This window comes from Hesperophylax consimilis, chromosome 12 (genome assembly GCF_061612785.1).
Source record: "Hesperophylax consimilis isolate HC1 chromosome 12, BYU_Hcon_1.0, whole genome shotgun sequence".
NCBI classification, from domain to species: Eukaryota; Metazoa; Arthropoda; class Insecta; order Trichoptera; family Limnephilidae; genus Hesperophylax; species Hesperophylax consimilis.
The window spans coordinates 13,141,919-13,156,889 of NC_142847.1; the positions used below are offsets into that span (position 1 = coordinate 13,141,919).

The 14,971-nt window shown below is 32.7% G+C and overlaps 1 protein-coding gene across 1 annotated transcript; it reads left to right on the forward strand.

Moving 5' to 3' along the window:
• The first annotated feature begins 812 nt into the window (after positions 1–812).
• Positions 813–8,784, forward strand: LOC149419177 (inactive fucosyltransferase B-like). The gene is made up of 5 exons (XM_089637943.1): positions 813–1,048; positions 4,421–4,563; positions 5,487–5,738; positions 7,509–7,763; positions 8,295–8,784. The coding sequence occupies exons 1-5, from the start codon at positions 1,001–1,003 to the stop codon at positions 8,782–8,784; spliced, it is 1,188 nt and encodes a 395-aa protein (XP_089494069.1). The 5' UTR covers positions 813–1,000.
• Positions 8,785–14,971: the final 6,187 nt, after the last annotated feature.

Sequence of the window (14,971 nt, forward strand, 5' to 3'; positions counted from 1 at the left end):
TAACTATAATTAATTTACTAACTACAAGTTTAAAACAGAGTTTTTAACATGAATGATTTCCTTCTTAAATGCGTCTGCAGATTGATCCACAACTCTAATTTTATCTGTAACAGAGTTCCAAGTTTAATTTGCAATAAACTCATAATTTCTAATTTAAAATTTAATATGATATTATTAAAATAATACAAAAATTAAATTAAATAAAAAGGGGTGTTGGATAGTCTAGTAACGTAGGTGTATGCGTAAGTACCTATCAGCTATGTCATACTTTTCTCTGGGTTTTGTAAAAATTTCTTAAAAATGGATGTGAAAGAAAACCGTTATCGCGTTCTAAAATCTTCTTTTTTTAAAATACTTTTTTGTGGTCATCTGAACGCACCAAAAGTGCTCGCGGGCCGCACCAAAAAGGCGAGCCGAAGGTTCCCCACCCCGGTCTATGAGAAAATATAACATATCGTTAACCTTTGTCAGGTTGAAATATTGTATCTATATTCTTCCTTTCCGTGCCATAATCCATATCTTAATACTTCTTTGGAAGTCGGTTATTGTTTGAATGGTTTTTATCGCTAGAGGAAGAAGATTAAAAGATTATATTGATAAAAATTGAAAAAATTTTTCTTCAAAAGTCGGTTTAGGTTGGTGGAATGAGGATCTTATGATATGATATCTTATCTTATCTATATTTATGTTCTGATAAACGATTAACAGACCGTTAATATTTCAAAGTAGTTTTTAATGCCATATTAACATTTAAATAGTACTGATAGGACTGATATTGCGTTTTATGTATCGACCACGGTAACCAAATAAAATTGTATCACAATACATACTTGTAAACTCGAGGACATAGTCAAACGTTTACGTCATTTCTATCGGAAAACACCGGTCTGTTCAAGTTATTTATGTTCAATTCATATTCACTTCTACTATTGTTATTATGTTTTGTGATATAATCTTTATATTTGTAGATTTATTAAGAAACCAAACCTTGTGAGACAAGATGTTTTTCCATGGTGTTTTGGGTAATCGTAGAAGATTGTTCACTTGGGTCGGTTCATTGCTATTTATTTATCTGGTGATTTATATTGTGTTTAAAACTAGTCAAGAAGATTTTAGTGCTAAACTATTCATAAAAGAATTTTATGGAAAAGCAAATTCTTATAATGTGCCTGAGCTAAACGAAAAATTGAGAGAGAAATATTTTGATATGGAAGGGTACTTAAATTTGAGAAAGGTATTTATATTTCGTTAACATAAATATAATGAAACTAATTAATTGTTTTTGTGTTTAATTTGTAGAACTCCATTTATTAACTACTTTGAACTTTATTATAACATTATTAAATTTGATTTACTTTAATTAAAAATAATAATAATAATACCGATGTGATTTGAGATTTTCACGGCAAAAAGTATTATTGTGATTTATTTTTGCTGTTGTTCTCCTTCTTTGACCAATGTTTAGGACAGCATTACAGTGTCCATCATGCATTGCAACACGGCATAATACCTCAAAAATAAAAATATTAATACTGTTCAAAATAACGGCAAATATTCATAATTTCTTTATACGGTTGAATAGCACAACTTATATTGTATCATCAGTTTAATAACAGCGAGAAGCCATTAATTCAGTCACCGGAAATGAAAAATAATGCAATTTCAAAATAGGATGATTTGATATCATTTGTTCATGGTATGCATCGACATGATTATAAATGAAAATACATTTTGAGGCTAGTTTTTTTCTTCTTATTAAACCTAAAATAAGAACCTTAGAACCTATTTCATGTTCTTATATTGAACCAAATTGAAAACATTATTTTTTTAAAGATAAACTTAATGTTTATAAGACAGGGTTTTTTCATGGCACAAAGGACAACAAATTATTATAAACAATTCTTCTTTATGTGCCGTATCAGGCCCCCCCGACGTTGGCGATCACTCTAGAAAATGTCTCTTTGTCTTGCGCTGCCCGGAATAGCTCCTCCACACTTCTAATGCCGGTCCACTCTCGTATATTTCGCAGCCAAGACATTTGTCTCCTACCAGGCCCTCTGCGACCCTCTATTATATCCTGCTGATTACCGGTCTTAGTGGTTCAGTGCACCTGACCGACAATCAGAAGGTGAGGGTTCAATTCCCGTCGGCAGCATTTTACTCGGGAGATATTTTCAATTTGTATGGATATTTCAGGCGAGTAATTATTGCGTATAATAATTTGGAATACTGAAAACTGTAATTAATGTCAATAATCGCTGCAAGTGATCAGTCAATTTTGTAAATTTTCACAGTTTTACATTATTGTATTAAATGTATATATTTATTTGTAATTATTTTCACCAAAATAACTTGTTTGTTTACTATATCAATCATTATCTTTAAGTAAATGGTGTTTAGTTTTTAAAGTGTCTAATCCATGCAAATTATCAAAAACAACACAACGACAAAAAAAAGTTGAGTTCGTAAAGATGCAAACATTTTGTTCGGAAAACAAAGACAACATATATCGCCATTTACCATAACCTCAAATTAAATGAGTAGTCCAAAACCACTCGAGTCACGTATTTGTCACCATTTAACACGTCTTCATAAAACTCGTGCTATCTCATTTTCTATTATGGTCAGGCATATGATATAAACAATTTTCTAAAGCGACAACACCAAGCTCTTTCTTTGCGCTTAAAAATTTACCGGAGTAGTATAATATGAAGTAAAATTTGAAATAATTCTTTAAAACAGAAAACCGCCAAACTGTTCCCGCGTTCAAAAATTTCCAATTCAAAAAAATTAATGTACTTTTATATTAATAGATTTTTTTTGTATATATAAAAAAGATAATAACCTTTATAATATTATGCCAATTTATTAATTTTTTTAGTTTCCAAATACAATACAAATAAAAGAAAAAAATCTTAAGCGATTTTTAAAATTATCAATATTTAAATATTTTTAATACATAAATATATCGATTCGTAGAGCTAAAATCTGAAACAGTCTATAATCCGCCTTCAAAAACAGTGTTTCATTTTGGAATACATTAAAAAAACAGTGAATCTATTTGAAATTGATTGACAATCAGAAATATTTTTATGTCTTGATTTTATTTTATTTAGATCCGAGGAATTGAAAAAGTATTATTATTCCAGAACATCAGTCTAAAAATGTTTACACTCAATTATTAAAATACTTTGTACTAAATGCGCAAAATAATTAGTAACAAAACAACGACAGTAGAACGTAAACGTGCGTTCTTTTCATTGAAGATATTAATACATATGATGAAACAGGTCATTAATTTTCTGCGGAACAAATTACGAGGGTAAATTATGCGCATTGATAATGTATCGACTTAACATACATTATATACGCCCACATAAATAGAATCATCATTCACAAGTTCTTATTGTACACAATCCTATTTTTATAATTTTGTTATTACTATTATCAGCACTTTACTGTTTATGTTAGTCATTCTTCAAGAATCGTCTGTACGTTTGTTTACTCTCATTTACTGTTTTTTTATTTAATGATTTTGATTCTTCAATGTTACTTTAGTTTTAAACAATTCTTTTTTTTCTTTCTTTTTTAAAAATAAAGACAAACATTATCAGGTTACGAATAACCTGACAATATTTGAAAATCTCCTACTACCACCACAGTAAGCGGAAAATGTTGCTTGTGTTGTGATGGAGGACTTAGCCAGTCGAGGAATTGAATACACTACGCCTGGGTGGGACCCAAGCGCGATGTCAACTCGGCCACCGACCGGTTTAATTGTTATTAATTTATAAAAAACTGACCTTTTTGTCGCAAGACGGTTGGAAACCAAATTTATAACAAAAAAACTACAAGTAACATGAACATTTTGTTTGAGATTTTTAATATTCAAACTGTGTTTTTCTGTGTGACTGCGTAACTCATTATTATTATGAAATCGACGATTTTGCGTAAAACCACTTCAGTATTTAATTATGTAATATAATAATGTAAGCATTTAAATCCTTAACTATCACAGGTATACCCAGACACTGGCGTTGCCTATGTGGGATTTTTGTATTGATTTTTCTTTGTTAACAACATTTTTTAATGTTCACATTTTGGGAGGCGGGTTTGTTTACCGCCGCTCGGGAAACCATTTATTGAATAACCAGCACCTCTACCATAGGTCACCCCAAGTGATTCGCTATATTCATCGGGTGAGGTGTGTTCAGGATGCTCCTGCCCACTAGCTGCGTGGTGTGCCAGATCGGGAGATACTGGTTTGGGGAGATCTCTCTAACTGATCTCTCTTGACCCATCGCCTTGCACCGCATCGGGAGAGATAGATATAAAGGTCCGTCACTCCTGGACAAATTGATCACTAAATTCGTACCCACCCCTCATACCTTATTTATAATTATATAATATTTGATTTCAGTATTTCAACCTTTCCCTCCTTGGAGAATACCTGTTTCTCGAAAATGATCTTCCACCGAAACGAGACAAGACTTTTAAAATATTGATTTGGAAATATGGGAAGAAAATAGAACCACGACATATATATTACTATTCTAAAACAAGGTAATTTACATCTTTCCATTATAACTGATGCGTCATAAACCACGAAACAAGTATTGCCTACTTTAATTAATCGTTTCTTGTTATATGTAGCGTCTATCCCAAAGATATTAGAAGAGTCTATCCTCACAACCTGTTACATTGTAAGAAAATCACAAATCTGTGGATTTTTTTAATGTTGTAAATTACCAACATTAGATTATCCATACAGGGCGTATTAGCACGTACTTTTTTTAAAACGAAAAATTATTCCATCACACGTCGCCACTGGGTTAAACCTAGCACATCACGTGATACGCACCCCGTCCGTAGGTATCTAAGGTTTACTTAATTTATTCAAAAAACATTTTAACCAAAGCGCCAAAATGTTGATTTCAAAGGAAATTTCTTCACGGAGAACAATGAGTTTTGTGGATTTATTAATATCCTGTGAAGAACGGGATAGCAGGCCGCTTCCTAATAAAATTTAAGCACTTGAATATATCGGAACACGTATTCATGCACCTGCATTTGACCTGTTAATATTTAGTGACGAAATACGAAAATATAAGTTTTACTTCGATCCTTTTTTACTAAAAGTTTAAAATGAAACCTATCAATTCATTCAAAGCCCTCAGTCCCATTTTTAACAGGAATCCGAATAATTTGGAGTGTTTTTTATAATAAATTATCAATATTTTATTAAATCAGTAAGTTTTCTACGTGTAAGAACAAGAGCTTAAATAGACATCATGTTGAAAACAGTTGTCGCGATTTAGATATTTTTGCATAATATTTTTTCGATAGATTGTTCCAATCGAGATATTTTATTAAGCCGTATAAATGTATATAGGAAGAGAATGGAAAACTGTTATGTTATGTGTACCTTTAATTTTTATTATGTATGTGTACCAATTAATTATTATATTTTTATTATTCTTTTCCAGGCACGAACCATTTGCCAACTGCTCCGTACGCAATTGCATTCTGGACTACAATGACAGTTCTGCTGCAGACGCCGATGCAGTGGTTGTGCTTCTTCATCGACTTGATGGAGCCAGAAGTCTTCCCAATGGTACCAGGCCCGCAGGACAGCGATGGGTGTTCCTCACCGACGAGAGCCCTTTCAATACCTTCACGCTTGGACACGCTAAGTTGCCGGAGCTGGTTGGACTGTTTAACTGGTCCATGTCTTATAAGTATGATTGAATGAAGTATTATTATGAAAAAAATTACATGTTACCATACCATGTTTTTAGATGCCAGAAAACAGACCAGCCTGTAACTCCTGGATTGGCGGCAAAAATGCGCTGACATTCCCCCGACTTGCAAAACCGTCAGGATCGTTTTAAAGGGCAAAGCACCTTATAAACACCGCGCGCTATGTCAGTTAGTCACTCAGTTCAGTTCAGTATTCACAATTAACTTCCTGCGACTGGCGACAGGGCCGCCCCTATGCGGGTGCAATTGGAGCCGTCCGCTCCGTTTGCCGAATTGCCAAGGCGCCAAAGCGCTGATAAGATCTAACTCCAAACAGTCCTAACACATCGCCCTAGAGATTATTTTTTCATAAAAATGGCGCTGCACAAAAAATACGAATCATCCGAATATTATTGATTACACAACTACCAAGAATACTATTATTAATCACCTACCTACTATTATTAATCACCTACCAAGGCGTATACTGGTTTTGACAGGAGGCACCAAAATTTTAGTAGAGTCAAACGCCGTTTATTCAGGGCCGGTCCTGATTGGCGACACTCTGGTTGAAAAACACGATATAAACAATTTTACAAAAAGGCAATCACGAAAAGCTGAAATCCTTTTTTGATGTTGGTACCTAATAGGTAGGTATACTTATATATTGGGATCATGGCCCACAGTGATTTTGACAGAAAACAGACAGAAACTGAAAGGAGCGCAATTTTTTTCATCTTACTCCTCAAAAATTACTTACGTTGGTATTTAAAAACTATTTTTCTCGTTAACAGCGAAATATTTACATAAAAAAATCATAACCAAGGGTATAAAAATTATTGGGAAAAAATTTAAGAAAACAACGCTGGCCGACCGGCTGGGACATAGTCCACTGTCTTTCCATTGTAGACAGGGGCGCTTGTGAGGTGTCACATAAAAATACTAAAAAACAACTTCTATAACAATTTCATTAGAGGATATTTTAATAATAAATTAATATCAACACGTTCCGAAACCAATCATTACTTCATCAAGATACATGGTTTAACAACTATTTATATTTTTAACTTATTTTGAAGGCTATACTTTTCAAAGTGATATATCATTGAAGAAGAAGATAATATTACTAATAAATCTAAATGAAACATGAAACAGAACAAGACACAGAAAAAAAAATAAAAAACGATTTTTTTTTTAAAGAAAAACAAACATTCCCGGGTTACGAATAACCTGACAATATTTGAAAATCTCCTACTACCACCACAGTAAGCTGAAAATGTTGCTTGTGTTGTGATGGAGGACTTAGCCAGCCGAGGAATTGAACACATTACGCCTGGGTGGGACCCAAACGCGATGTCAACTTAGCCACCGACCTGTCAAATAGCGGTCACAACTAGAAAAAGAACCCAGGATCTCTTATCTTATCTTTCCCGGTAAGAAAAGACAAGAGATCTAGGGTTCAATTCCTAGTTGTGACCGTTTTCTATTTATTTTTCTCTGTCTTGTTCTGTTTCATGTTTTATTAAGATTTATTAGTCATATTATCTTCTTCTTCAGTGATATATTATTTATCATCATTTACTTAAAATGTTATTAAAGATATTTAAAAAATTAATGTTACAAAAATGTGAGCACTGAGGACTCACAATGTATTTTTTATTAGTTTAATATGTTTTATTTCATTAACACGTCAAGCTACAAAGTGACTGCTTTCTAACAAAATATTATATTTTTTGGAAGAAGAAATTAATATTTATTTATATTTGCAGAGCAGAATCTGATATCCCTGTTCCGTATGGCCGCACAGTACCCTTAAAGCAACCCATAGCAAGTGACGATACACTGGATATCGATATCAAATCCCTTGTTCCCAACGCCAGGAAGAAACGTAGAGATGTTCTTGTGGCAATAATGATGTCGAATTGCCATGGAAAAAACGGGCGCCTTCAATATGTAATTGAATTACAAAAATATATGAAGGTAGATTTTTACGGACGGTGTTCTACAAGCGACTTAAAAAAGGCGTAAGTAGAAATATTTTTCAAAATTCATAGTTATGGTTGTAGCGAATAACTTACTAATAAAACCTTTCAATGGGAACCTCATTCTTCCTTCAAAATTGTTATAAAATGTATTTTTTTACTTACAGGTAGAAACATAACATAATCTCTTCATTTAGAATAGTTGAGATAAAGATATTTATCTTTTGCAAACTATTTAGCTCCCTTTGCCTATCTCGTATTCATTACTAGACCCCTTCTATCTCTTTTAAGTTTCATATTTCGACGCCCAAGGATCCTTTTGAAGGAAGATAGGTCCTGATAATGTGAATAATAATAAACAATATATTACAGTGTCGTCGTTAGCAACGTCCTTGGAGTTATTATCTCTTCTAGGACGTTTCCTGAAACAGTTTCTGTAGTTTCAAAATCCGAAGCCGACGGATGTTTTCGAAGATGGTTTTGTCTCCTTACATTTGGATACCCTTTAGGCTTCAGTTTCATTATTAATAAGTGTCCTGTTTTCCTAATTTAAAACAACCTTTCAATTTACAGTTGTCCCGGTTCCTACGGTAACGACTGCCCCCTCCTTGATGAATACCTCTTCTACCTGGCATTTGAGAACACCAACTGTGACCAATACATGACCGAGAAGATGTTTAGCCACGGCTACAAGAAGGGAGCTGTGCCAATCATAATGGGTTCCAGAAACGAAATCAATATTCGTCTTTTACCCCCTAATTCTTATCTCAACGTGATGGATTTTAAAAGTCCAAAAGACTTAGCAGATCGCCTTTGGTTCATCAATGCAACTCTCGAAGAAAGTTACTGGAAAATGCACGAGTGGAGAAAGAATCTGAAAGTACTCAATGAACATGGGTACATGAATAGTGCTTCTGTTCACTACTGCAGGGTGTGCGAGGCCTTGAATTACAATGATGAAACTCCCAGAGTGTATGGATTCGATGATTTGAAACATTTTCTTGATCCAGTACTCAATTGTTATAATAAAGCAGTAAATATTCCGAAGAATTCGATAGGTTGAATAAACACGGTACTGCCAAAAATTAAAACTGTTAATATTGAGTATGACCGCAAGATTGTTTTTGTTTACCCTCTCCCTGTTTTTTTTTCACTTTTTCCTTTAATAATAATTTTAAGACAGACAAATATTTATGATAAAGGAAATTTCCAAATACATCTTTTTGAATATTTATAATTAAATTCAATTAATTTATTTATTGGATACTAAAATACAATTACAGAATAACGAAGCTTTGACTGTCCAATAGGGAAGGTTTCCCGTTTCAGGACATTCAAATTGATAGGCTTAGTTCATATAAAGTAGGCAATGTAGCATAAACATACAACCATAAATTCATGATGTTGGAGAAATTACTTTTTACATAACATACTTTCATGTTTACAATACAAGATATAAATTGGGTAAGCATCTTAATTTTTTTCTTTGCCTTTACATTATTTTTTTCTGGGCTTATGAAAAGACTTATCTAAAAAATACTCGATTATGTCAAAGGCCAAGATGTATTCTACTTGCAGTATTTAATAAAAGCATCTGAAACATTTCTAGGCGACCAAATTTTTAAACCAAAAACACATGATTTTGCATTACTACGTATGGCATCGCCTTAAGGCTTCTAATTGCATAAATGAAAAGTATTATAAAATATCATTTTTGATAAATTATTAAATAGAAAGGATTGCTAAAATACATCATTAAGATTTAATATTGATATCAACAAAATTCTTTGATAAAATTAATCGCTTTCATATACAAAAATACATACTTAATAACAAAAAATCTTGTTTCGAGTACAATAATTCAATCAGTACTTAAACGCGAATAAAAAAATAAAAAAACATTGACGAATCACAATTGTTTTTGTTGTTCTTTTTATTATTGCCATTCATTTGTCATTTCGTCGCCCCATTCGCTTGTCGGCACGGGCTCGTTTTAACAGCAACTTTTACGTAGCAGAAATGTGACATGTTTCTGAAAAGACGTATACGTAGAGCTCGGGCAGGCCCGCCACAGTTGATGATGATGTGCGCTTATATAATGCCATCAAACCCCATCCAGGACAAAAGCAGGAACAGCCAGGACGGCGTCACAAACAGGAACAGTATGAGAAATATGTCGAAACTGGAAAAGACGAGACGTATTAGGGAGTCTGCTCATATAACCGGAGCATACCATGACCGTGTTATGACCGAGCCGCGAATTATGGGAAAGGTACGAAGCAACGGCAAACGGATCGAAACACCGCTTTCGGTCGTTTTGTTCCTTTCCCGTAATTCATGGCTCAGCCGCATTACGGTCATGGTAAGCTCCGGTTAAGTGGTCTGAATCCTTTGAGTCTAAGAGCGAATATGGTATAGTATTTATGAGTTAGAATAAGTATATCAAATCAGAATTGGGATGGTCCAATGCTCTGTAGGGAACCCGCTTGCACAGCGCGGGTGTAAACTGTGCACCCTAAAGTTTAAGTTTAGACTTACAGAATTCAATACTTCGTTTGTGTGAAAGCACTATGAAACAATACATGATTATTACTTCAACGGTGAAAGCCAGAGAGAATATAAACGAATAGGTGTGCCAAGAGAATGAAAATTGCGATAATAGATGGAAGAAAGAGTTGATGATGTCCAAAGCTGACATGGATCGGTCTAAATTAATCAAGCCACGGTAGATTAGGTTAGGTTAGGTTCCAGTATTTATGATTATGGATGAAACAAAATGATTGTTCACGTATAGATGTGGCGTTCGTTTGTTAATAAATAATATACCTACAATCTCACAATATTACTTTAACCTATTTGAATAATTCCAATTATTCAAATAGGGTAAGACCTATATCCGGGACACTAGCTATGTTACAAATAAATTCGTGTAGAACTAAAAATATGGGAAAATTTGTTGAAGATAATTGTTAATTCTGAAATGAATAAAAATTACGTAAAAAAACCAGTTCACAATGAGTGGTAGATGCGTTGTCCTGTGATACACAGATCCTGAGTTTGATTCCAAGTTGCGACGGTTACCTTTTTATTTTCTGTGTCTTGTTCTGTTTCGTTTAGTATTATCTTCTTCTCCGATGATTAAAGAAAAAGTCTTTTAATTTGGGATATCGTTTCGTTTTATTTTATTAATATACACAAATGACTTTATATTGATACGGTAAAAGTATAAACGGGTAAATTATTAAATACAATAATATTATGTCATAAATTGGCACAGGTACAACTAGGGGGTATGATATTTGAGCCATTATTAACCTAAAAACCATAATTTTACAAATTTTATCATTTTCATTAAGCTTACCATAAATATAAATACTTAAAAAGCGCAAGGATACATTCATAATATAATTTCATAGGTAACTTCACAGGAAATTTTAAGACAATTTTAAGTACATTAAGTGAAAGGTATTTAAGAAAATATTTTAAAGCAGGGGAATTGTTTTATACAAGAATACAAGGCTGAATTTTTCTAATGGGAAAAACACATTTTTTCAGTAAATTGTTTGTAAACAATTTAATTTTTCAGCAGATTTGTTGCTTAAAAGCTATAGTCAAATGGAAATGTTGTGTTTTTCGAGAGAAAGGTCAGACAAAATTATTAAAACTAAATGCTTTTAAATAATGAAAGCAACATTTAAAATACACTTGCATATATATAAAGAATTTTTGTAACAAATTATCTATCTACCATATAAAATTATTTTAAAATCGTGCGTCAATAAGTCACAATCTAATAGCTAAGTTTCAAATAGAATGCATTAAAATGAAATTAAATTTGTTGTTTCGACTGAATGTTGTTTTTATTCGGAGAAGCAAAGTTGCTAGTATATACTATTTGAAATTTCTACACAAGTATCTAAACTATTTGAAGCCAATGTTTTGAGGGCGTGGAGAGGGGAATAAGTGTGAACTTTTAATCACCTTTTAAAACATTGTATTGTACAGGTACCTAACGTCATTTCTACAAGTCGACTTAGGTTGATTTTTCAAACCAACCTCGTTTCAAATGTCATTAGATAATATTTTATTTTCCTTCGGATAAACGTATTTCAAATAGTTCCGAGATCAAATTCTTGAAAAAAGTTTTTTTGCGGGAACGAGCTTAAGAGCTTTAAAAAAATATTGGTAATCCTGTTAAGTACTGCAAGCCGGTTCGTAATAACATCGGAACACGTGTTAATAATATATCATGAAGAAATGTAAAAATTTTTATGAACACGTGTTCTGACATCGGGATAATTTTTTATTTATTTATTTATTATATTACATTAGATACATGTATATAGCAAAAATTAAATATTATAATGTATATAAAAATTAGTGTTATTATGAATTATCGATATTAGTTCCTAGCTATGCAGATTGCCCGTTGCAAGGAACCAAAAGTTTGAAAATGGCCTTGTAAGCCGAAACAGCTGTCACAATAATAAAAAACTAAAACACTTGCAGAACTTAATAATAATATTATCAAATTTAATCTAAATTAAATTTATAAAAAAAAAAAAAAAAAAAAAAAAAAAAAAAAAAAAAAAAAAAAAAAAAAAAAAAAAAAAAAAAAAAAAAAAAAAAAAAAAAAAAAAAAAAAAAAAAAAAACAACCAAATGCTGTTAAAATTTCTAAAAATTTATTTTGAAAAATTACAATAGAATTTTTGTTTTTTTATCAAAATTCAATATTGAAATTGAATATATATTGAGTATTTAATAAATGAGACATTAACAGGTAAACATGTAAAATTTTAAGTGACATTATTTAATAGTTTTTTAGACTCCACCCTCCCCAAGCCAATCAACAAAACGAATAATTTGAAGAGATTCTTAATCAATTTGAAATCTTTTTTAATCAAGAAGCTTTCTACGTGTGCTTTTGTCGAATTCTAAATACAGGTAGAAGAAATGACTAGTTTGAAATAGTCCAACTGAAAAAATGAAGTGAGCACATATGTAGATAGTAATTATTACCAGGGGAGTTAAATGCAACAGATCAAACCCAGGATCTCGTGTCTTACCGGGTCAGGGGTCTTTAACCACTCGACCATTGGGACCTATTTATCAAGCGTCATATTTATAGGTCCCAATTGTCAAGTGGTTTAAGACGCCTGTTAGGGTAAAACAATATTTTCTGTGTTCTTTACCTAGTTGTGACCGTTATCTTTTTGTTTTTCTGTGTCTTGTTCTGTTTCATGTTTCTTTTAGATTTATTTATATTATCTTCTTCTTCAATGATATATTACATTGATGGGTATAATTTTGAAATGAATTTAAAAGGAAAAACAATTGTTTCCGAACAAAAATAACAATTCAGTCGAATACATTAGAAAGGAAAGGTTATTGTCGAACCAGAACAGGACTTGGTAGTTATGAAAGCGATGAAATGCGTTAAACTAATATTTGGTCATCTCAAAGCAATAAAGACAGAAGATACACAATACACATGCATCCAATCTAGCGATGACTAATTGCCAGAAATATACTGGTTCGACTTAAGCCTAGAAGAAAAGCTTTTTTAAAAATTGTTTCACGATTTCTAGATGATCGTAATATTTAAATATGTAACTATAGTAGTAAATATTTTACAGAAGTGTTGGTTCACAGTAAATGGTTCTAAATATTCATAATATATACTTAGGCACAAGGAAAAGATCTAGAATTAGTGAGTATAATTTTCCAGAAGATTCTAATCTATCAGTTGCTTTTTTTTTACAAAAAATTTGGTTCAATAATTCAATAATATTTAGAATATTAGTTAGGATCTACGTTTCTTAGCAAAGCTTGAAAAATCTACAAATTCTTTTCATCGTACAATAATTTCCGTGTAATGTGTTGATTTCAATAAATCAACACATTAAAATATTTTCCGTGTAATGTGTTGATTTCAATAAATCAACACATTAAAATATTTTCCGTGTAATGTGTTGATTTCAATAAATAAGAACATGTTTTTAATGGCATCTACAAATCATTAGATGAAAAATAAGGAGAATCAGAATGAAACATGGATTAACAAGACAATTATATTTTCACTAAAAATGTACTAATTAGGATGAAAAACAATAAATTACTATCGAATTGATTTATTTCTGCTACTAGTATTTTAGTTCTAAGTAGTACGGTAGAGTCTTGATAATCCGAACTTATGAAAAAAAAAGTGGGTGTGTCAAGCCTACGCAAGACAGAAGTGAAACTTCTAGTATTCCTCTCTCTCTATTTTCATTTCATCAAAAATTAAATGAATTAATTAAATGAACTACAACTATAAATGTAAATGTAAACGCAACACAAAACGCGAACACAACTTATCACAGCGGGAGCACGCTGCTAACTGATTCACTGGCCGTGGTGGGCGTGGCCGCGCAAGTGCGCTACCGGCCGACCTGCTAAACCGAACTCGTATCTCGCTCGTAACTCAAAGCAAAACGTTCGTGAGCGGCTCCCCCACCTCAACAAGCGCATATGGTGAGAGAGGGACAGTGAACGGTGAGCGGTGGTGGGGGTACCCGCATTTTCGTGTCGATCCTGACTCGGTTTTACTCCGTCCCCGAAAATCCATTACGCGCCTAAAGAAGTTTCACTTCAAAAATCACCTGTTTTGACTTGCGAAGCGTTCGGATTATAGTATGTTAGATAGTTAAATAAAATAAAACAGCTGTTTGCTTGGAAAAATCACATATAACGAACTTCTTATACATAAATTATACTTAATAAAAGAGAAGTTGCAGACACCTGATCTTTCAAACCACACTCCAATATAACACACTTTTGCTGTATGAGTATAGTTTTATGTTTTCCTATTGACGTACGAATCATGTTTAAAACCTAAAACACTATGTGACATAGAGCAGCATGATGGACACGGCGCAAAAACTCTTACGTAAATACAGAAAAACATAGCGTCAGGAAATGAGGAGCTAAGGATTGGGAGGGGGGGACGTTTTGCAGCTAGGATTACAGCGACGTTCGGATTAGCCCGAGTACCTACGGATTATCGAGGCTCTATTGTATTTATTAATGGATAGGAAACCAAGATTACGGTTGAAGAATATTGTTGGATGCTACTACAGTTGAAGTTTAACTTGATCGTATCTAACCTCTGATAGGGCAGAGAACATAGATGATAGAAACAAAGAGAGGTATGGTATACAAGCGTGCCGAGCTACAAACAAACCGCAATGATGATTCATGGACCATCTC